We start from the raw sequence: 24,154 nt of genomic DNA on the forward strand, positions 1-24,154 counted from the left end.
ACTCTTAGTGTCGTGTTCTTCAGGGTCGCTCTGGGCCAATTCCTGGGGAGCTCGGGCAGCAAAGCCCCCTTAGCAGCAGGACGCCGCGCTGCCCAGGCCGGGGAGGAAGGGCACGGGCGATTCTCCCGAGAGCAGCCCAGGTCGGCCTCCCCGGGGCATCCGGACTCAGTCAGGACTGCGAGCTCCTCCTGGCCCCCACGCTGCTGGGGGACGTGTGGCTTTCACCAAAGAGACTGAGAGTCTCATAGGGTCATTGGTGCGGTGTTCGCAGTGGTAAGATACCCACAGGAAGACGGAAATCTGAGGAAAAATTAAAGGGAGGCGTGACAAAATCATATGTGTTGTAGCAATAAGGCAGGACAGAGTCAGGAGACCTCCCAGATGTCTCCTTAGGCAATTCACTTCCTTTTTACTGGACTCCCAATTCTTCATCCATAAAAGGAGAGAGTTAACCAGCTGAGTGTTCCTCCTGCATGAACAGACTGTGGGAGGAAGGGTCAGCTAAGGGATTTCTTCGTATTTTCGGGAACATCCCTCCTCTCTGGTCCTTGCTGATGACCATGGAACATTTGCCTCTAGATCCTCAGGGATGACCCCCAAGGAGTTGCAGGTGATTCTATCAGGGAGCTGCCTGCGAAGGTCCTGGTGTCCGGCCCAGGAAGGAAACAACACAACAGAGAAGGCTTGTGCTATGGAATCTGCTTTTTACTAAGGAAGGTCTTATCGGCAAGTGGTCCCCGTCATGAGGGTCTCTGGCCTTGGCCATTTTCTGTGCTTTCGTAGAAACGCCCTTCTTCACAGGGAGCTCACCAGGGACCCCTTGACTCTAATTTCTGTCAGTATGTCCCCCAGAAGCCAGTCATAACCGTGTAGCTCCTTCGTACACAGGAGAGAGGTCTGGGCACGCAGGAGACCGTCCTTCTCATCTCCATTACCAGCCTCTTCTAAGCATCTTACCTATGAGCGCAGTGGTGGAAGGAGGCTAGCAGGTCGCAGAACCGTGAGGTGCGTCAGGCGCGCGGCTAAGTGTTGTTCCCTATAATTCAACATAATCCTCGTAGCAACTCCGGAGGTAGCTGCAGTTTTTATTCAGTTTCACAAACGGAGAGATTAAGGTTTAGGAGATTAATGATTGTGAAAGATGGCAAAACGAGCTCAGATTCTCAGGCTGGTGGACTTGACCCGCAGAACCTAAGCTTGTAGCCCTTACGATGCGGTGCTCTCTGGCTGCCCGAGTGGTCCTTCTCCTTCATATTCAGCCCACGAGGGGGTATTTGGTAAGCCAAGACCGGTGGCCATTAAAACTGAGGTATAGTTTTGCTTCTGGTTTTTTTAGACACCTTCCAGGGAGGACGTTTTCCTCCTTCCTTTGTATCTTGGGCAGCTTTTGCCTTGTGTCTGACATCCGTCACTTTCTAGACTTCCTGAAAGTCTTCCCTGAACCAGAGCGGTTCCTGCCGGGAGTAAGACCGGTTCTCCGCTGCTTCGGTGTGGTTTAGGAGCACGTCTTCTGTGTGGCAAGAAAGCTCGCTACTGACCAGCGCTAGGCCCTCTTCTCCAGCAGACATCATCCGTGCGTATTTCTCGAGCGCCTACCAACGTCACGGCAGTTTTTGGCTCAGAAATAGGGTGGTGGACAAGGCGGATGGAGCCCACCCTCACGGAGCATCGTTCCTGCTGGCGGAGGACCAGCCCCTCCCTGACTTTCTGATCAATCCCGTCTTCTCCAGCTTTCTAGCCAAACCACCACGCTCCTCTCATGGTTCTTGAGTCAAGATGGGTGTCTGACAGAATTACCTTAACACCACCTGTATGTGATCATCGCCTCCCAGATCACACAGCCTCGGTCTCCTTCCAGGCCCAGAAGAAGGAAGTGAATACCCACGAGCATGTGCAGAACACGCTCGCGTTCATAACACGCCCGCCCTCTCTTCTCATCGTCACAAAAGCTTAAGGAGGCAAAGGTCATTACTCTCATTTTCTAATGAGATATCTGGAGGTCTAGGGGTCAAATCGCAGAGCCTGACAAGGGCTGAGCTGCAGGTGGGAAGTCAGCCACCATGCTGCAGCCAGTGCCCCTGGTTTGCCTGGAGCACCTGCCTCGGGGAAAGGCGGGGAGCAGCCCGCGGTTCCTGGGCCAGGGAGGGGGTCACAGCTGTGACGGAATTGTAACCCACCACTCCGGGGCTCCTCCGCCTCCAGGCCATCCGCACGGAACAGGGAGGCAGCCCCACGGCTCCCACGTCTGCCTGCACAGTTTCTGTCTGGATTCTCCGCTGTTGCGGTCTCCGAGGCTTCTCTACCGACTGACGGGCAGATCCTGAGTGAACCGAGCGACCAGGCCAAGGCCAGAGGAAGCCAGGCCGAGAAGGAGCTAGATTCAGCTTGGAGAGGATTCTTCTATTCCAGCAAAAGGGTTTTATTCATCTGACTTTTTACCTTTTGTTCCTTTGAAAGCCTCTTTCACCTATAGAAAGTATAAGAAAATTATTACGGTAAAAATTCAGATGCTGAACTTTCTAAACCTACGTCTGTAAGTTATTGTAACTTCTCAGGTGTGCGGCATTGCTCCTAAGACACTGTTTGGCAGGCTTATTTGTGGGGGAATATATCTGAGTTGTCCGAGTTTTGAGTTCGGTGCTAAGTGACCCATTGTTGGTCCTTTCAGAAAAGGATCTGTGCTTGTGTTTCCGGGTTTTTGAGGTAAGTCAAGGGATGATATCAACCGTGAGTCACTCGAAGGATTTCATATTCACAGAACATGGCCTAAGGGCTATATAAGTCGGGGCATTTGGGGAACTTTGTGCTGAGAAGGAACCGGGTAAGCTGGGTTGAGCCATTCACAAGCTTAGAATGAAGTTTCTTCTGTTGGTGTTGACCGTGCTGGTCACTGCTTCGGGGACGGTTCCTCTGACCAAGTCTGCAGGCTCTAAAGAAGACGGTGGGCTGTTGGCTCAAGTAAGTATTGACCCAGCCTGATTTTTGTCTTCAAAATGTATTGCATGAACTTGTTTTGTCTTGAAAAGTACTACTTGAAAACTAGTTTAGGAGACGACTTGCTTTTAGCACTGTAGTTTTCTCTGCCAACGAGGAAAGGAGGAGAGGAGTGGTCTGAAACTCTCCCATTGACCCTGTCTCCTAGGTCTCCGCTTCCGGAACGGCTCCACCGGCTAACGCTTCCAGCTCTGAAAATAACGTGACATATGCTCAGGTAAGTACTGACGCTCAAGTGGTGATCCAGCCTGGTTTGTCTCTAAACTTGTTGCACTGAGGGCACCTGGGTAGTTCAGTTGGTGAAGCGTCTGCCTTCGGCTCAGGTCATGATCTCAGGGTCCTGGGGTCAAGTCCCGAGTTGGGCTTGGGCTTCCTGCTTGGGGCGCCTGCTTCTCCCTCTCCCTCCACTTTTGCTCTCACTCTCTCTCTCTCTCTCTTTCTCCACACACACACACACACACACACACACACACATGCTATTTCTCTATCAAATAAATTAATTAAATTTTTTTTTAAATTGTGGCATTTAACCAGTTCTATCTTGAAAAGTACTAGTTGAAAACCGGCTTAGGAGGCTTCAACACTGTATTTTTCTTTGGCAAAGATTAACGTAGGAAAAGTATTGTAAACAGTGTTATAAAATTGGTGGATGAATTTGTTCCTTTTACTAAAAAGCTTTTACTAAATAGGTTTGGCCAAGGAGAGTTAAATTAGAGTTCAACCTCTGCTCAGTATTTTATAATAATCAGTTAATGCCATTTAATGATCTGAGATTTGAGCAATGGCTTGATTATGTAACCACTGCAGCCTGCCACAATGATTCAAGAATACTTTTTACTTTCTGGCATCCCAGATATTTCTTCATGAGCCTGTTTTAAAAATAGGGTTTTTTTTCCATTTGTTTCATTTTCCTAATTACATGAGTCCGGATGATCTCCCTGTTCTCTAAGATTCTTTTAACTTTGCATTTGCCATAGTTGCCCATTGTGTTCAGCTTTGGATTTTTTTTTAAGATTTTATTTATTTATTTGACAGACAGAGATCACAAGTAGGCAGAGAGACACGCAGAGAGAGAGAGGGGGAAGCAGGCTCCTTGCTGAGCAGAGAGCCCGATGGAGGGCTCAATCCCAGGACCTTGAGATCATGACCTGAGCCGAAGGCAGAGGCTTTAACCCACTGAGCCACCCAGGTGCCCCGAGCTTTGGATTTTTAAGCAGGAAAATTTCATCCCAACTTAAATCAATAGTTTGTGCATCCTGACAGTAAAGGTTTTGCTGCTTACCTGATGCTATGATGGGCCAGATGCTGGAACAGATTTTAAAGAATAGAAACAAGTTCAAAGAGATAGACACATAAAGGTGTTTCCAGGGCCTTCCAGCAGTCAGTGCTGCTAACAGTCTCTGACTCACAGTGACAGCACCGAGAACTAGGATGTTTTCTCATGATGATGAATTGTCTAGAGCCTGTTTCAGAAGCACCAAAGTGCAGCTGTGTCAGCCATGCTGAGCTCCATCAGAAGCCCCTGCACAAGTGACAATGTCCAACTCAATGTATTTTTTCCAGTGGTACCTGGAAAACTTTTATGGTCTGGTGATGGACAGACTTCCAACGACAAAAATGAAAGTCAGCAGGGACTTCATGGAGGATAAAATTCAGGAAATGCAACAGTTCTTGGGACTGAAAGTGACCGGGAAACTGGACCCATCTACCCTAGACATGATGCACACGCCCCGATGTGGGGTGCCCGACGTCCATCATTTCAGGACAATGCCGGGGAGACCAGTGTGGAGGAAACATTTAATTACCTACAGGTAGGTAGCTGTGTGCTTTTCTGCCTTCCCTTAGGTCCCACCTCCAGAAACCTGAACCGTTTCAATAAAGCCCTAAGTCTGGAGGTAGATAAGAAGCCTCCTGTTGTCAGCGCTGTCCCTGCATGAAAATTCATTCTTTCTGGAAGGGGGGAATTGTGCACTCAAGGAGGAGTTGTTTGTCAGTCCAGAGCACAGTAGAAAGGTTGCAAATAAAAGGAGAATGAAGCTAGATCTATAATAAACAAGAGACAAGAGAACATTTTATAGGACAGGAAAGACAGAGAAATGAAGAGGCCGGGGAGTGAGGGTAAAAGGCATACGCTTCCGTGAACATCAGTCCTCCACAAAGAAAACCCATCAATCACGAATGAGAAGAAATCCAGTTAGATTCTGGTTAAGGAAGAAGCTGTCCAGGGATACACGTTTCTGTAGCTAATGATGCACGTTTTGTCACCTGGACTATCGATTTGCGAAACTATTCTTTCTCTGCCCGTGCAGGCAAAAACGAAGTGTCACAATGAGACAGAATTAGCACATGGTTTCTCTCTCTCTCTCTTTGTTTTGCTGGTAAAGAATCAATAATTACACTCCTGACATGCGGCCTGCAGATGTCGACTTTGCCATCCAGAAGGCTTTTCAAGTGTGGAGTGATGTGACCCCCCTGAAATTCAGAAAGATTAATTCAGGAGAGGCAGACATTATGATACTTTTTGCATCTGGAGGTAAAGAATGTGGACTTACTTCATCTGTGTCGTTGGCATGACCTAGAACCTGTAAAGAAGGACTAATTTTCTTTCTTTCCAAAAGCTCATGGAGACTACAGCCCTTTTGATGGCAGAGGTGGGGTCATAGCCCATGCTTTCGGACCTGGACTGGGAATTGGGGGAGACGCACATTTTGATGAGGCTGAAATCTGGACTAAAAGCTACAAAGGTAAGCAAAAAACGCAAAACAAAACAAAACAGAAAACAGAAAAAAGCAAAACCACACATGACAAACCCTTTACAAATTCTAAATTATCTCCCAATTTTGAAAGGCTTCATTCTGAGAAATGATTATAGGGTAGAAAAACTCATTCTGATTATAATTGTGTCACCAAGTAAAATGTAACACTTTGTCTCAATTTCATCCTCTATAAATTGAGGATATTGGACTAGATTATCTTAAAAATCAGTTTTAAGAATCTGAGGCATAGCTAGTTCATTTGTGTGAACTCAGGAACCTTAAAAGCCACAGTTTAGAAAGGTAAAAACTGATTGAGGCGGTCCGTTTTTGGTGGGGCAGTCCATCAACTTGAGCCAACACAGATGCAGCTTCTGGGTGTAGCAGACCTCCAAGGGTAGGCGGCCATCTGCGTGGTCCGTTATATGCCGACCATTTCTTTGATTTATAGTGACACAGAAAGATAGAGTTACATTGTAGAAAATTTAGAAATCCCTGTATCAAAACACCAAGTTGTATGGTCACCTGGTCTTTGAGGTTCCGGGATTGGAATTACAGAACCACCAGCAATCGTTCAATGGTGCCTTGTGTGTATTTACAGAGGACGCTGTAATTAACCAGCCCTCTCCGACATTTGGGGGAGCGGGTAACCAGCCTCCCCTGTTTGGAGGAATCACCTCCCACTGGAAAATTCTCTCCCTCCCATCACAAACCTTCCTAATGTTTCTAGGGGAAATTCTCGATTATATGACTGACTGATTCTAGATTATATGACGGTGAGTCAGAGACTGTTAGCAGCACTGATTGCTGGAAGGCCCTGGAAACACCTTTATGTGTTTATCTCTTTGAACTTGTTTCTATTATATATCATATCATATAATATGATTATATTACTTTCCATTTACTATGGAAAGTAAATGGCGAGAAAGTCTTCAAGAATGGGCTCTGTGGAGACCCCCTTTCTCTGGCTGAAAGGGCCCCAGACGGGGCTGTTTCCATAGACCAGAAAGGTTCCTTGTTTTAGTATGACCCATGACCCAAGCTTTATCAAATTCTTGATTGAGAAGAGGAGTTTTATATTGTCAAAAGACAACTGATGCAGAATTACGTCCTTGTTGAGCTTCAGAGCCTCATTGATCAGGTTAAATTTGCTTACATTTCATCCAAGGTTACTTTGGGTGTATAATCTTTTCATCTGATGCGTTGGACTTGGGTTGGTTAACCTCATGAAATGTTTTAGAATTCTAAAGGATTTTAGGAAAAATAACATAGTACAGATCTTTACAGAAAGGGGAAGTTCAGAGCAGGAGATGGTTAGCAGCCAGCTCGTGGAAAAGCTGGGGCAGAGCACACATTTCCTGGTTCACTTATTTTGACCCAGGGTGTACTTCCCACCTGTCCATGTTGCTTTGTTTTTATTTGGCACAATTTTGTCCTTTCAAAAAGCTAAATTATTTATGAAAATTATAACTTCGAGTGCTCACTCTCAGCCTACTTTTGACCCAGTAATTAAATGAACAGTTCCCTCAGTGATTGCTGCTTCTGTCATGGCATTGGGTGATTGAGGAGCTGTGTGGATACAGAGACAAAGAGAACAGTCCCAACCCAGAAGAGCACACAATCTAGTAGGAAACAGAGCACATGCAGAAACCCATGATCTGAGATAAGGGCCTATGGTTGTCTTTTGTGCAAAGCCTTGTGGGATTGAAAATAGGAGAAATCCAGGTTTAGGTCAAATTGTAATAGGTTGGGACATTTGACACATGTGGAGACATTTTGGGTTGTCCAAACTGGAAGGGATTTACTTGAATTTACGTGTTGAGCCCAGAGTTTCTAAACACCTGTGACACACAGGACAGCCATAAGCACAAGGATGATCTGGCCTACACTGTCAGCTGCGACAGCATTGAAATGCCTTGGGTCAGAGGGAAAGAAGAGAGGTCACGTCTTCCCAAATGTGTCCCTTCTCCTCATGCCGGAGTGCAAGTGTGCCATTGTCCTCGAACGCAGACATATTTCGCGGCTCTTCCCCCTTCTGGTTGGTTTCCTCTCAGGCACAAACTTGTTCCTCGTTGCTGTTCATGAGCTTGGCCATTCCTTGGGTCTTAGCCATTCCAATGATCGAAATGCCATCATGTTCCCGACTTACAGTTACGTTGACCCCAACACCTTTCGCCTCGCTGCTGACGACATACGTGGTATTCAGTCTCTCTATGGTGAGTTGACTTTCTTTACCATTTTGCCTTACAAAGACACTGTGAATAATGTCATAGTATCTGCATTTGCATAAAAGGTTCACCTCTGTCTTCTGTCTGAAGCGCTTGAAAACCCTGTGAGGGAGGTAGCCCACGCGTTCCCTGAGTTTTGTGGAAAAGCACAGGAGACTTCCTGTGCTCATGCCCATGGCAGGAACAGAATCTGAGTCTCGGGCCTCAGGTTAGATCTTTCCATCCACCACAGTGTCATCTTTGGAGAAGGCACGCAGACAAACGATCGGCCTGGAACAGGAAAACCAAGGCGGAAAGATCCTTATCGTCTGCTTCCTGTGAATGTCGGAGGACGCATATATGGACTTTTGTGCATTTTTTCATCCAGGAAATTAATGTTTTAGGAAGAATAGCTCTTCCTCTTAGTAGCTAAAATGCAGATTTTTTTCCCCTAATGCTCCTTGAAATGTATTTTCAGGACATCCAGAAAGGCGCCAACCCTCATCAGATCCTGACGGTAGACAAACACCCACCTGCAACCCCAGCTTGAGTTTTGATGCTGTCACTACAATGGGAAATAAAATCTTTTTCTTTAAAGACAGGTAAAAACATCTTCATATCTGACCAACATTAAAGGCTCTGTCCTTGGATTGTTAGAACGTTCTGTCAGAGAATGGCGCAAAATGATGGAGAAGGAAGTAGAGGACAGTTGAGGAGGGACGTGGACTCGGTTCTGTAGGAAGTAGACAGCCTCATGGCTTTGAAGGGAGAGAGTGGTGTGATCATACTTGTGTTTAACGAGAAGACTGATGGGTAAAAAATGGATTTGCGGAAGGAATCTGGGGTGAGGAAAGACAAGGTAGGACGTGAAGCCAGACCACTTGAATCACAGTCAAAATGGTTACGTCTGGGACTAAAATCGGGACAGCACCAATTTAAAAGTCCTGACTCTTGATTATGGAGAAGGGAATTCCAGGATAATTAGAGCACAGATTGCAGCAGGTATTGGAGGGGTGGGGTGTGGAGAACATTAGAATTTGGTCAGTGGGACAATAGTCTCCATTTCTTAGACTGAGGAATAATTGGCGCACTCTGTTGTGTTTGTGTCAGGTGCGCAACACAGTAGTTGGGTGACCATGTACGTGTTACAAAGTGGTCTGGTTTCCTCCTCCCCATGTGGAGTTGTTACAGCATCACTGACTGTGTTCCCTGAGCTGTACATTTCATGCCTGTGTCTTACTATAGGACTGAGGTTTGCCCCTCCTAATCCCCTCCCCACGGGCAACCATTGTTTTGTTCTCTGTGAGTCTGTTTCTGTTTTGTTTGTTCATGTGTTTTGTTTTGTTTAGATTCCACATTTAAGTGAAATCGTGTGATGTTTCTCTGTCCGACGTATTTCATTTAGCATGTGCTCTAGGTCCAGCCACGGCAGGATTTCATTCTTTTTTACGGCTGACACTCCTCCGCGTGTGGCATCTTCCTCAGCCATCATCCGCCGATGAAATTTATGTCGCTTCCGTATCTTGGCCGTTGCTGTGAGCGTGGGGCTGCCTCTGTCTTTCCTAATTAGGGTTTGTTTGCTCTGGATAAGTTCCTGGAAGAGGAATTGTTGGATCGTATGGTGTTTCTATAGTTAATTTTTTGAGGAACCTCCAGACTGTTTTCCACAGTGGCCGCGCCAGTTTGCATTCCCGCCGAGGGCACAGGGTTCCCTTCTCTCCTCATCCGCGCTGGCGCTCACTCTTTCCTGTCTGATCCGAGAACTCTGACAGGTGTCAGGTGACATCTCACTGTGGTTTTGAGCATCTTTGCAGGTACCCGTCGGCTGTCTGCACGTCTTCTCTGGAAGGATATCCATGCAGTTTGCCGGTTTTTTAAAATCGGATTGCTTAATTAAAAAAAAAAAACATTGAGTTGAGTTCCTTATATATTTTGGGTATGTCCCTTGCAAATACCCTGTCCTATTAGGTTGTTTACCTTCTCAAAGTGTTGATGGTTTCCTTTGCTGTACAAAAGTCCAAAAGCTTTTTAGTTTGATGTAGTCCCACTTATTTTTGCTTTTGTTGTCCTTGCTGAGAGGATGGATCCAAAAAAAAAAAAAGAAAGAAAGAAAAAGAAGAAAAAAGAAATTTCTAAAGCCAATGTCAAAGAGCTCATGGCCTCTGTTTTCTTCTAGAAGTGTGAAGGTTTGCAGTTTCTGCATTTAAATCTTCCATCCATCTGGAGTCTGTTTCTTTGTGTGGTGTGAGGAGCTGGTCCAGTTTCATTCCCCTGCATGTGGCTGTCCAGTGTTCCCAGCACCATTTGTTGGCGAGACTGTCTTTTCCCTGTTCTCGGCTCCTCTGTCATAAATTAATTGACCATATAAGTGTGGGTTTGTTTCTGGGCTCCTTACTCTGTTCTGTTGATCTGTGTGGCTGTTGTTCTGCTGATGCCGTCGTGTTCTGATCAGTTTAGCTGGGTTGTGTAGCCTGAAATCTGGAAGCACGTTACCTCCAGCTCTGTTCTTTCTCAAGATTGCTTTGGCTGTTTGGGATCTTTTGTGGTTCTGTACAGATTTTAGGACCCTTTGTTCTAGTTCTGTGAGAAATCCCGTTGGTATTGGATAGGGTTGCACTGGATCTGTAAATCACTTTGGATAGTGCGGACATTCTAACAATATCGCTTCTCGCAGTCCGTGAGCACGGTGTATGTATGTCCGTTTGTTTGTGTCCTTTTCAGTTTCTTTCATCGGTGTCTTATAGTTTTCAAAGTCCAGATCTTTAACCTCCGTGGTAAAATTCCTTCCTAGGTATTTCATTCATTTTGATGCAGTTATAAATGGGATTATTTCATTAATTTCTTCCGATAGTTTGTTATTAATATATAGAAATGCAACAGATTTTGAGTGTTGATTTTATATCCTGCATCTTTACTCAGTTAGCTCACTTATTAGTTCTGCTACTTTTTTGGTGGTGTCTTGAGGGTTTTCTGATGATGGACCACGTCATCTGCAAAGAACGGCGCTTCCTTTCCAGCTTGCACACCTCGCCGAGTTTCTGTGGCCAGCACTTCTGCTGCTACACTTGCCTAAAAGGGGCAAGACTGGACTCCTTGTCTTGTTCTTGGTCTAAAAGGAAAAACCCCGCTGTTCACCATTGAGTATGAGCTTAGCTGTGGGTCTGCCATATATGGCCTTTATTATGCTGAAGTGTGGTCCCTCTGTAGTCATTTTGTTGAGAGTTTTTTCATGAAGGGTTGTTAAATTTTGTCAAATTCTGTTTCTGCACCTATTAAAGTGATCATGATTTTTATCCCCCATTTTGTTAACGTGGTACATTGCAATGATTTGTGAATATTGAACCATCCTTGCATCCCTGGAATGAATCCCACTTGGTAGTGGTATATGACCCTTTTGATGTGTTGTTGAATTTGGTTTGCTAATATTTTGCTGAATATTTTTGCATCCATGTCCATCAGGGATGTTGGCCTGTAACTTTGTGGGGGTTTTTTGGCAGTATCATTGCCTGGCTTTGGTGTCAGGGTAGTGGTGGTCTTGTACAATGAGTTTGGGAACAATCTTTCTTCTTCTTCTTCTTTTGAATAATTTGGAGTATTTTAAGTCTTCTTTAATTATTTGGTAGAATTCACCTGTGAAACTGCTTGGTTCTGAATTTTTTATTGTTGGTAGTTTTCGATTACTGATTCAATTTCATTTTAGTAATGGGTCTATTCAAATTTTCTATTTCTTTCTGATTCAGTCTTGGAAAATTGTATATTTCTGGGAATTTATATCCACTTTTTGGTTACCCAGTTTGTTCACATATAATTGTTAATAGTAGTCTTTTATGGATTTCTGTGGAATCCGTTGTAACTGCTCTTCCATTGCTGAATTTACTTATTCGAGTCCTCTTTCTTTTTTCTTGATGAGTCTGCAAAAGGCTTACCAATTCTATTTATCTTTTGAAAGAATAAGCTCTTAGTTTCATTGATCTTGAAAATGTTTTTAGTCTTTATTTCATTTATTTCCACTCCAAACGTTATTTCCTTCTTATAACCAACTTTGGCCTTTGTTTGTTCTTTTTCTAGTTCCCTCAGGTGTAGGGTTAGATTATTTATTTTAGGGACACCTGCATGGCTCAGTCAGATCCTAGGGTCATGATCCTAGAGTCCTGGGATCGAGCAGGGATCCTGCTTCTCCCTCTCCTTCTGCCTCTCCCCCTGCTTGAGCTCTCTCTCTCACTCTCTCTCTCTCTCTCTCTCTCTCCCTGTCAAATAGGTAGATAAAATCTTTTTAAAATAAAGATTATTTATCTGAAATTCTCTTGTTTTTTTGAGGTAGGCCTGCATCAATATGAACTTTCCTCTTAGAACTTTTTGCTGCATCCCCAAGATTTCAGAACGTTGTGTTTTCATTTTCATTTGCCCCAAGGTATTTTTTAATTTCTTTTTTGATTTCTTCATTTCTTCATTGGCTGTTTAGTAGCACATTATTCAGTCTCTACATTTACAGAGTTTTTTTCCAGTTTTCTTCTTGTCATTGATCTCTGGTCTCATTATTCTTCATTCTTGAGATTCAAAAACTGAGACATTTGGGATAAATAGGTTCTTTTAGATTACAAAACTGGTAAGGGAATTGTGGGTGTGGACTAAAACCTATATTCCTTGACTTCAAATATCAGGAGATTTTCATAAGGTGACTTGACCATTAAATTATTGTTATTATTTTTTGTGTTTTTTTAATTATGTTCAGTTACCACTGTTAACATTATTGTTATTATAAAAGAATTAATTGAGATCCATTCCTTGTGGTGCTCCTATCAAGACATCCCAGAACAGAACATGAGGATATTGGGGAAAAAAAACCCATTAAGTCATTTCACAGGTCCTTCCCTGTGACCATTTCATGCTTCTTGAGTCTATCGTGATTTTTAACATGTGTTAAATGTCTTTCATCAGATTCTTCTGGTGGAGGTACCCTGAGAGTCCAATGAGCAACATTAGTTTCATTTCTTCTCTGTGGCCGACCTTACCATCTGGCATTCAAGCTGCTTATGAAGTTGGACCCAGAAATCAAGTTTTTCTTTTTAAAGGTAACTCTAATGTTTCATTTGCTACTGAGTCTACTTCAAGGAAGAGAATAAATGAAGGAAATACTACTAATTTTTATAAACATCGAAAAAAGCACTCTAGACTTAATTCATGGTGAGTCTGAACTATGAGCTAAAAAGAGCTTAAATACCTAAGTAATGTGTAAAAATTTCAAGAGAAGTTTGTCAAATGTAAGATCATAATCCTTGTGGAAAAGCTATAGAACCGTAGGAGGCAAAGCACGTTGGAGAGCAAGGAGCAGCGCGTTTCGGAACTGTGGTGAAGAGTGGTGTCGCCCGTACCGAGTCAGTGTTTCTGTTACTCTTTCGGTATGCATCTAGCGGATCTTTTCTCTTTCTCTTCACAGATGATAAGTACTGGTTAATTAGCAATTTGAGAGCACAGCCGCGCTATCCCAGGAACATACATTCTTTGGGCTTTCCTGACTTTGTGAAAAAAATTGATGCAGCTGTTTTTAACCCACTTCTTTATAAGACCTACTTCTTTGTAGGTAACCAATACTGGAGGTGAGCTTGAATGACTGGTAATGTGACTCTTAACATTCCTGAAACTGGCAGGGAATGGGGTGTTCTGTAGGTAGTCTTTCTGTGTAAACTCCCAAGGAACTTCGACCTTCCTAGGAGGGGAATGAGGAGGACGCAGATCCGGACTAGCTACTGTCATCCTAGTTCTGTTCCCTGCACTTTGGGATTCTGGTTTGAGATGGCACTTTCAATAAAATGTCACGTCGTGAGTCACAGTGGGAAGCACACTGGTGAGCAGGGGCACAGATGGACAAGACCCAGTGTTCACACAGTCCGTTCAGGGGGTGTGGCTTTCTATATTCCTTTTTATAACCACTGGACCCAAGGAGACAAATGAGGAGACCATCTTGTGAGGGGCAGTGAATCCCACAAGGTCCTCACCTACAGGGAATGGGACCATCAGGCTTCCTTAAAGCCAGACCAGGCCCTGGCAGAGGCGTTGTGTGGACTGGGGAAAGTTCCTGACCAGAAGTCGGGACCTTTAGGGTCTGAGCCCTGTAGGGGCTTGGAATCAGTGAGTGAGCTAATTCAGTCCTTGGTTTTCTTATCGGTGCAAAGAGAAGCCTCTCAAGAGAGACTGGGTGGGTTTTGTGGTTCATGTCAGGAAATGCCGAGCTCTTCACCACGAGATCTGTTTTTCAAATGGAGGCCTTACTGATGATTTCCTCGCTCAGGTTCAATGAGAGGAGGCGACTCATGGACCCTGGTTATCCCAAACGGATTACCGACTACTTTCCAGGACTTGGACCCACAATCGATGCCGTCTACTATTACAACAGTAAGTAGATCGGGAAGCCATGAAGATACTGAAAATCCCTTCTTAAAACACGGATGATGATAAAGACTTCAAGGTCAGAGAACAGGGATTCAAATAGGAAAAGAGCAGGACCCTGCGGTTCGCTGTAGGGCTGCAGAGGGAAAATTCATAGCCTGCTTGGTGTAGTGCAGGCGGGCTGCGTTGAGTGACACAGCACAAACCCTTGGTTTCTGGTGTGGATTCGCGGTGGGAGCGTATGATTGTCAGCCCCTGAGCGCGCCTGCGCTTCTGGAACGTCGGATAGCATCAGGGCGGGTGGCGAAGGCAGGCGGGCGAGGGGCAGGGCTCAGGCAAGCCGGGCTCCGTCCTTTTTTACATCTCACATCTTTGACCTTCCTTGCAGCCCCTCCCACCCTGCATGGGCCCTCGTGGACTAGGCCTGCGGGTGGGATACAAAACACTTGAGTCTGTTGGTGTCTGTGTCTGGGAATATCTTTAGGCAAAGTCAGCCGAAGTGAACGGTCAGCTGGGCCGAGGCATTTAGGTTTATTACCCCCCCACCATGTCTTTCTTACTCCTCCATCAAGACCCCTTTGTGCCCCACCGCGCCCAATTTCCTCCCTCCCAGGTGAGTTCTGCACCTGGAGTGCAGCTTTTCAAAATCACATCTTCAGAGCCAGTTTTAAGATGAAACTATCGTCTCAATGACATTAATGAAGGTATTTAGTGGTGAAATGAGGGCCAATAACCAGATATCCGGAGGCCCCCCCCCCCCCCGCGCAGGCCCCCAGCATCTACATTCTCAAATGTCTAGTATAGATGCTCTGTAAAATTCGGTCTTCTATAGATAACCCATAAAAGCACAGATCTGTGTTTTCTTCTTTTTCTTTAAAGAAATGCAAGTGAAGAATTAAACGACTCGATTTGTTTTCATTTTTAGGACACTACTATTTCTTCCAAGGATCAAACATATTTGAATATGATGTCGTATCCCAACGTGTCACCAAAGTGCTGAAAGAAAATATCAAGTCAGGTTGTTAGGAATGGTGTAGTTGGTGGTGGTCAGTTCCCTTCAGTCAAATAAGTATTTATTGCATCCTTGCTACGTGGCCAGTGTGTGTAATACCACAGGGACATATGTCTTAAGGTAAAGCCTATAGGCTATAGAGAAACTATCATATAGACAGTGACTATACAAACTACGTAAGATTTTTTTATTTTGAAAACCCTCATTATGAGGTGCTTGGGTGGTTCAGTGGGTTAAGCCTCTGCCTTCGGCTCAGGTCATGATCCCAGGATCCTGGGATCGAGCCCCACATCGGGCTCTCTGCTCGGCGGGGAGCCTGCTTACTCCCCCTCTCTCTCTCTGCCTGCCTCTCTGCCTCCTTGTGATCTCTGTCTGTCAAATAAATAAATAAATAATCTTTTAAAAAAAGCAAAAGAAAAGAAAACCCTCATTGTCAACTTTTACTTGATTCAGCTATTAAGCTTGGAAACAGGCACTTTATTGAGGGGCAACAGAATATCTTGGTCTTAGAACAACCGAGAACTGAGAAATGATCATTATTTCTTTGCCTTAACTCACATTAAGCAATGACTAGTTTCTGTGCCATTAAATACTTCAGCAAGTGTATCATTTCAATCGTCTCAGGGTAGAAACAGAATATACCAGAAAATGACATTTACTGTAAGTAACATAGAGGTGGATTATATAATTATGGTGATAATGTTATTTATTTTGTCATCAGTGTTGATTTTTCTAAATCTTAAATGAAGTATATATGTATATTTTTTTTCTTTTGCTCCAATAAAAACTTTGAAAGAAAGTACTTGGCTTCTGAGTATGTTTTCTTGGAAAGCAAAGTGTATTTCGAAAATAGTTCTGGACCTGCTCCGGAGTAAAGCACGTCTCCACGTCACTACCGTCGTGCGGATGAGGCAAACGGGGCGAGTGGTGTTTGTCTTGACAGCGCGCTGAAGGCCGCCTAGTCTGGGGTCAGGGACGCGTCCTCCAGACCACGCGCGAGCCCGAGGAGCACCCCCGGCGCACGACGACGAGCCCGGACAGAAGACATGGAGCGGGAGCTCTCTGTTCTCGTGTAATTTCCACGGCAGCCAGGCTCGCGGTGTAATCGCTGCACGACCTCGACAAGACCTTGTCTCAGCTTCCTTAACTTCAGGAAGAAGCAGTAGTGTTAGCTGCCTCGTAGGTGGACGGAGAAAGAAGTGACACATCGTGCGGGTGGCTTGGACTGCCTCTGCCCGTTGTCACTGCCTTGACACCCACACTCCCTATTTTCTGCGTCGTACACACACCTGGGAGAGCTCCAACTAAGAGGATGTGGGTTTGTGGAATGCTTGGAATTTTTGGTTTATTTGCAGACACTGCTGATTGGCATTAATCGTTTTTAATTAATGGAATGAACTGAGGTCAGAAAATGTGGAGATCAGAGATTCTGCATGGGGTTGGAGTTCTCCCCTCTTCGGAGCTTAGCTCTGTCCTCAAGTACTTGCTTCTTCAATGTAATAGTCCCAGCATTGTCTTTGCAAGGCATAGGGTCGTGTCATTCTTTTTTTTTTTTTTAATCATTTTTAAAAATTTATTTTCAGCATAACAGTATTCATTGTTTTTGCACCACACCCAGTGCTCCATGCAGTCCGTGCCCTCTCTAATACCCACCACCTGGTTCCCCCAACCTCCCACCCCCCCCACCTCTTCAAACCCCTCAGATTGTTTTTCAGAGTCCATAGCCTCTCATGGTTCACCTCCCCTTCCAATTTCTCCCAACTCCCTTCTCCTCTCCATCTCCCCATGTCCTCCATGCTATTTGTTATGTTCCACAAATAAGTGAAACCATACGATAATTGACTCTCTCTGCTTGACTTATTTTACTCAGCATAATCTCTTCCAGTCCCGTCCATGTTGCTACAAAAGTTGGGAATTCATCCTTTCTGATGGAGGCATCATACTCCATAGTGTATATGGACCACATCTTCCTTATCCATTCGTCCGTTGAAGGGCATCTTGGTTCTTTCCATAGTTTGGCAACTGTGGCCATTGCTGCTATAAACATTGGGGTACAGATGGCCCTTCTTTTCACTACATCTGTATCTTTGGGGTAAATACCCAGTAGTGCAATTGCAGGGTCGCGTCATTCTGAGAAGAAATGTCACTTCCCCGCAGGGAACTGCGTACTGGACATCCTTCAAAAGAGGAGAGTTCCCCGCAGGATTAGCATCAAAAGAAAATCCGGGGTATCTGGCTTGAGTTGTCTTTGGCCTTGGGTAGCTCGGGGGGCGCTGTTTCTCCTAAATGCGGACGGCGCTGGAACGAAAGCCAGGACTGCGCTGGGCTCCGTCTCGTCGGGCTCGCAAGAAAGGCCTCTGGAGAGTTACGAGGGGCCCTTCCTCCGTCAGCCTCTGTTTCCATTACAGCTTTACGTTTTAACAAACCATTACGGCGGTCGCCGTGGGCCGGACACTGCCCTAAGTGACGCACACACAGGGTTTCGTGGCGGGCGTGAGGCAGGTGCCATCCTTCTCATTTTCCGGATGCGAAAACCAAGGCCCTGAGAGGTGAACTTACTTGCCCAAGGTCACACAGCCTTGCAGCTGCAACTCAAAGCCGGCCAGTTTGACTCTAGACTCTGTTATTAACCGCCACAAAATTCTGCCTTTCCAAGTCCTGAAGTGGAAAACGGTCAGGGTAAACGCGGCACTCTGCACCACGTCACACTTCCTCTGGGCCGCTCAGTGGAAAGGTCTCTAACACGTCAGAAGGCTCTCCTGTGTGTCCAGTCCACGGAATATCACTTTGCTTGGGAAATGTAGTGGAAGCTAATGTCTGGAAGAAATTATCCAACATCTGGAAGCTGGAAGGCTGGGCGTTTGGACATCAGCCGGAGAACTGCTGATTTTATGAACATGAGCACCTTTGACTTCTCATCAACCAGACGATTTTATAAATCCATAAGGACAGAAATAGTATATAAATGGCAATAATGCAAATTGTTTCTTCTGACAGCAATACAAATAAATTCAAATAAAGGATACCTATTAGAAGTAGAATTGATTTCTGCCTGGTAGAAGAGACAACCCCAAACATTACATTTTATTGCTCTGTAAGATATTAATGCATTTACATCATCAGAAAATTCGTTCTAACATTTCTCACTGCACATATACTTTTAAGATCTTTCTTTAGACCAATTCCCTCATTAGTTAATGAGTTGGATAATATCTTCAACATGCTCATCTCATATGTACGTAAAAGTCACTTTTAACTTTTTTCAAAATTATACTTGAGCACCAGTCAGCCAACAGGAGCACAGAGCGCTCCCACCGTCTGGGCCACCAGGTGCGGAAGACCACATGCTGGTCGAGCAACTCCTCAAGGCAGACAGAACCAATATCCTGTCCTCCTCATCCTGTCTGCCTTCTACCTCTAACCATGCAGCAGAGGACACTGTCCCTTCTGGGTGGCATACAGTTTCCCAGTTTGTTCCTTCATTGAAAAGTATTTATTGAGAATCTACAGGTTCTAGACTGTGAAAGGCATGAGGGGCCTAAGAGGACTGAGACAGTCTCTGCCCTCAAAGGCACGAAATATGGTAAAAACATAAAAAAGAGGCATAAACAACAAATCACTATGTAATTAAGAGGGTAGACTAACAAGTATGTAGCAGATATGGGGCACAGAATACTGTGGAAAATGGTATTCTTGACGTGCTTTAAAACGTGAGAAATCTGTCAAGCAGAAAAACGTTAAAGTAAGGGGATCCAAGACAGAAGCAGCAGCCTCTTTAAAGACCCGTAGTACACGAAGAGTAGCGCTGTGCAGACTGGAGTGCGCGGTGTGAAGGAAGGCCCGGCAAGGATAAACGCCACGTCGTGAGCGACCGTTCCCATTGTGAGTCTGACCCTTGTCTCATAAATGACCTGGCTGTGTTGGAGGGACTTGAGAGAGAAATGACTAAGTTGCTTGTTAGAAGGTCATTCTGATGCAGTGTGGACGTAGATCAGAAGGGCTTAAAGCTAAGTCCGAGGGAGAACAGCTCTTGTTGTAGGTGAGAAACACGTTAGACCTGGGCACCTGTCCTAGGCGTGGGTAGGACAAAGGCGATGCTGGAGCGGGGGTCTGTGACCGCTGGATGGGAGAACGTGTAAGGCTTCGTGACTGCTTTGCATGTGGGTGATGACTGGAAAGCAATGATAGAGGTTGATATCTTAAGGATCTGGTTTAAGAACTTATCTTGAATAGGGACTAGGCGAGGAGAAGCAGGTCAGGGAGGAGGTAGTGGTGTGGTTGAGGGAAGGGAGATCAGCGGGTCTGCTGGGTCTGGGAGCCTTAGGACATTCGGGCGGGGATGTGCATTAGTTAACAAGGCAGAATCAGGCCCAGTAAAAATAAATGAAAATACTGTATCCCACAGTGCGTACGGGGAGGGTAACAACTTAGTAGTTAACGGTATGTAGCAGAAGCACAAGTAATAGGCTTTACAGGAAGCATTATTCCTCGGGGTGATTTGCTAGCGTTATTACTAGAATATCAAACTATTCTGTGGTTGTAAGGTACTGAAGGGAAGGACTGTGCTGACTTATCCAAGAAAACGTCCAGCTCACAGAGATTAAAATCCAGGGTTTGTCTTTCTGTGGTTAGCATATAAACATAGCTTGCCAGGGTCACTTTTGTTTCTGGTCATGTTGGAGACACGAGTACTGAATTTTCATTCCCGCTGTGATCAATTCAAAGATTGGGCAAAATGTATGAAGCAGCTGATTCCGTTCACTGGGTGCCGGGAAGTATAGTCCAGGAGAGAAGAGAAACCATGCAGGCCCAAAAATCTCCCTTGCTTTTCTATCTTCAGGGAGTTTCCAGAGCACAGCACATGGGAAGGGACCCCAGCAGAGCACGTGGTCTCCCTGAGTTAGGAGACCGTCGTTGAAGTTCAGGGAGATGGACGTGGCTGTACTTGGCAGAGCAGAGTGTGGAAGAAGAGAATGCTGTCAGGCTATGCAGAGGGAACATTCCGGAAATTGAGAGAGGAGTCCCCCTGGGTCTGTCAATGAATGCTAAGCTACATATGTATCTCGAGGAAGCCCCAGACTGAACAAGCCCCAGGTGTCGCACAGGACTGGGAGAGCTTCTGCCCCATCCAGCCGGAGGGGAGGACAGAGAGCGCTTGCGGTAACCAGTAAAGCTACCATAAGAGGAGGACTAAAAAGCCCTCAGAAGAAGGCTACACTAAACCCATCCTAAAAATGTTTAAAATCAAACCTTGAAAAAAAGATCATGGTGAGCTAGCTCTAGGTTATGTAACTGCCTGCCCCTACTAAAAATTGAACACTTTTTAAAGAAAAAATTAAAAAATCTAAATATCTAACCATATAGCATCCAATGTCTATCATCCAATTAAAAACTTAACAGATATGCAAAGAAGTCTGAAAATGTGACCCATAATACAAAAAACAATGAGTCAATGGAAACATATGCATAGAGATGATGAGATTTACAGAAAAAGGATGTTAAAAACAGTTATAAATAAATTCCAGCATTTCTTGGAAAACACAGACATAATACAGACAGAAATGAAAAATATGAAAAGTGAGTAAATGGAACCAGAGCTGGAAGGCAAGAATTTCCACTGGATTCATTTTCAGATCAGACTAATCATTTCTTAGTCTCTTCTCACTTGCTTATGTTTGTGGTTTCATCTTTTGTGTCTTTATACCTTTATAATGTGTGTGCGTGTGTGTTTACACACACAGTACATACAACATACACTAATACATTGTATGTAACATATGATACATATATTTTTTATAATCATTTTTTTAATTTATTTTCAGCATAACAGTATTCATTGTTTTTTGTACCACACCCAGATACATAGATTTGATAATGAGCACTGGGTGTTCACAACTAATGAACTGCTGAACCCTACATCAAAAACTAATGACGTGCTTAACTATATGTTCGCTAACTGAACATAATTTAAAAAAATTTCCAAAGACCTTGTGGATCTAAATGTGGTATTTGGTCTTTCTATCGACTTTCATTCCTAGAATTTGTTCCCTTGTATATTAGGAGAATTCGTGGGATCCATTTTTAAGAATCTTAATTTGCAGCAATCTAGAGGTTCTAAAAAGAGCATGTTGGTTTTTTTCCCCCTCAAGAATATTGGTTATTGGGGCGCCTGGGTGGCTCAGTGGGTTAAAGCCTCTGCCTTCGGCTCAGGTCATGATCTCAGGGTCCTGGGATCGAGCCCCACATCGGGCTCTCTGCTCAGCAGGGAGCCTGCTTCCTCCTCTCTCTCTGCCTGCTTGTGATCTCTCTCTCTGTCAAATAAATAAATAAAATCTTAAAAAAATAAAAGAATATTGGTTATTGCTTCTGTTAGGAAGCAAAAGGATTTTTCTCATCTGAAACCACCTGGGTCTCTTTCTAGGATTTGTGGCAGGAGCTTTTAGGTGCAAAACCTCTACCTTGCAAATTGTTCAAGATTTAGTGTCCTCAGGGTCCTTCTGACATAAGCATTTGACCTTGGAGAATTTCCCTTTTTTTCCCCCCTATTTGCTCTCCACTAGCTGTTCATTCCTCCTTACTCTAGCTTCAACCCATATGTCTGTGTGTGTGCATGCGTGTGTGAGTGTGTGCAGGGGGAATGGGGAGCCCTGGAGATGTCACACATCTCCAAGCCCAGAGAAGCATTGAAAAGTGAGCTTCGTTGGTCTGAGGCTGTTTCATAGGGAGGGGACGTTTTAGACTGTGTCATCTGCTCCAGCGTTGGGGGGACATGTGTGGTATTGATCAGTCGGGAAATTTGCACTGTGGTTCACTGACCTAAAACAGGTTCGTGGACCTCTTTGCATCTCAGGGAAAATAGCACACGTTTGTGAGGTTTGTTCTGAGGATTCATGTCGGTGGAGTTCTTGGTACCTCATAGTTACTCGTCTGAAGCCTGTTTCTTCCCGTCCGGTCTTCTCCCTGACCCAGAACTCCCCAGACTTGCTGTTCTCCCCCAGCGGTCTATTCACATCTCAGCAACCTCTCTGACTTTCAGGGGCTCCCTCTGCCATTTTCTCCATATTTCTTACCTTCCCAGTTATTAAAAATTGTTCAAAGTTAGAAATACGGTCACATCATTTTTTGCCATCACTCTAGATATCCAATTGTTATGAATAATCGTGTTTGCTATGTGCCTAGGAGGGTGTGTGTATATATAAGTATATATTTGTTTCTGTAATATATATCAAGCTTGTAGGATAGACGTTTATTGTCTTTTTAAGAACAAAAATGAAAGGGCATAGAGAGCATAAGTGGTTTTTCTGTGTCACAGAGCTGGTAGGTGCAGACTCAAGCTGAGGGCTGTTTAACTCGACTCCAGTTGGAAACTCCGACGTTCCTTCTTTTGGCTGATAATCTTTTAACTAACAAGGAGCACGATCTGATAGTAATTGGCCCCACGACTACTGGCAAAATAAAATAATCAGTAAATTATCATCAAACCCCCAAATCCCAGTCTTCTGTACTTTTTTGCAGCAGTTGAATTAGCAAGAAGATATCTTAGGGTATCTTAGAATACAAGTGAGGTTTGAAGAAACATTTTTCCACTTAAGCCCTAAATTCATAACTTAGAACAGCATGTTCCCATCCCGTAACTGAGTAACATATGACTCTGAAAAGAAACAAGGATTGTGAAATGTGTTTTGGGACACAAAGGTATCAAAGTGGGTATTTATGCTCAGAACCTGAGGATTGGGTTTTCTGATCAGCACTCCGGAATTCACGGCCAGCGAGACTTTGCAAACTGTTTCAGGAATTGGAACGTTGACTAACCTTGGTGAACGAGGAGGCTTTGTGGATTTCTGAAGCTCCATGACGCACTGTGACTGCTCCTAGGTCCTAACTGGGTCACATCTGGGTAGCATGAGTGAAGGGCGAGGGCAGGAAAGCCTGGACTTGGAAACAGGACGTGGAAGTTGGGGACTGAAACTGATGAGAGGGGCCCCCCCGAACTGCGACAGGTTATCGGACAGACACTGGGTTAAGAGACGCATAGAGGGATTCAGTTTTTAAAAATGTGAAAGCTTGAGAGACGACATTTGTGGGGACAGTTAAGTCCAGGCGAGGAGGGGGCAGGAAGTGATGAGATGCAGGGACCGGCATTAGTCTGCAGACGCTGCAAACTCGGGCTTCTGGTTTTCGGGGTTTCAATTGGACGACGTTGGCACCATCCCTATATTTAGTTTGTTCATGGACTTAGCAAATGTTTGCATTTCCTGAGCTTCCGTTTTTTCATGTGTGAAACGAGGATGCTGATCTTCACCGTATGGTGCAGGTGTGAGGGTCAGACACACCACCTGCACCGTGTGGGACACATTGTAGATGACAGGTATGTGGTTTCTGCCTTTCTGGAAGAACGGGTCTGAATATACATATGTTTGACCATATTACACACGCCGAGACATTAATTACCTAAAACTATATAAATAATGAAAGTTCAGAAACTTGATTCCGTTTTTCTCACAATGTAGTTTTAGTGGGGAAAAATCCAGAACACAAATACCAGTGACATTGTGTGAGTTCATCCTTCCTTGGTATGTACCCGACACTCAGTTTAGCGATGACTACAATATAAACCTTCGTTTTGTTCTTCTTACATAATGCAACACCCTCCCCCGAAGAAGTGTCAATTTTAAAAATCATGATTCAAAGAAGATAAGGTGTCCCAGGGCAGTGCCTAGGACCGTTGTAGCAGATCTGTCAGGACAATGAACATTACTGGTTTTAGGTATTTGAGAGAACTTGAAGAAACCTAATTCCCA

At 44.6% G+C, this 24,154-nt stretch overlaps 1 protein-coding gene across 2 annotated transcripts; it reads left to right on the forward strand.

Annotated features, from left to right (window-relative positions):
- Positions 1 to 2,743: 2,743 nt before the first annotated feature.
- Positions 2,744 to 16,149, forward strand: LOC111153871 (matrix metallopeptidase 12). Of its 2 annotated transcripts, XM_022513147.1 has the most exons (11): positions 2,744 to 2,958; positions 3,143 to 3,211; positions 4,558 to 4,805; positions 5,379 to 5,527; positions 5,613 to 5,738; positions 7,802 to 7,963; positions 8,433 to 8,556; positions 12,893 to 13,026; positions 13,392 to 13,551; positions 14,244 to 14,347; positions 15,267 to 16,149. In XM_022513147.1, exons 1-11 carry the CDS (start codon positions 2,854 to 2,856, stop codon positions 15,365 to 15,367), a joined length of 1,482 nt encoding a protein of 493 aa, XP_022368855.1. In that variant the 5' UTR covers positions 2,744 to 2,853; the 3' UTR covers positions 15,368 to 16,149. The 2 variants fall into 2 exon arrangements, with proteins under 2 accessions (XP_022368855.1, XP_022368856.1); XM_022513148.1 differs by lacking the exon at positions 3,143 to 3,211 and having other exon boundaries at positions 2,832 to 2,958.
- Positions 16,150 to 24,154: the final 8,005 nt, after the last annotated feature.

This window comes from Enhydra lutris, unplaced genomic scaffold (genome assembly GCF_002288905.1).
Source record: "Enhydra lutris kenyoni isolate GAN:26980312 unplaced genomic scaffold, ASM228890v2 scaffoldscaffold34, whole genome shotgun sequence".
NCBI classification, from domain to species: domain Eukaryota; kingdom Metazoa; phylum Chordata; class Mammalia; order Carnivora; family Mustelidae; genus Enhydra; species Enhydra lutris.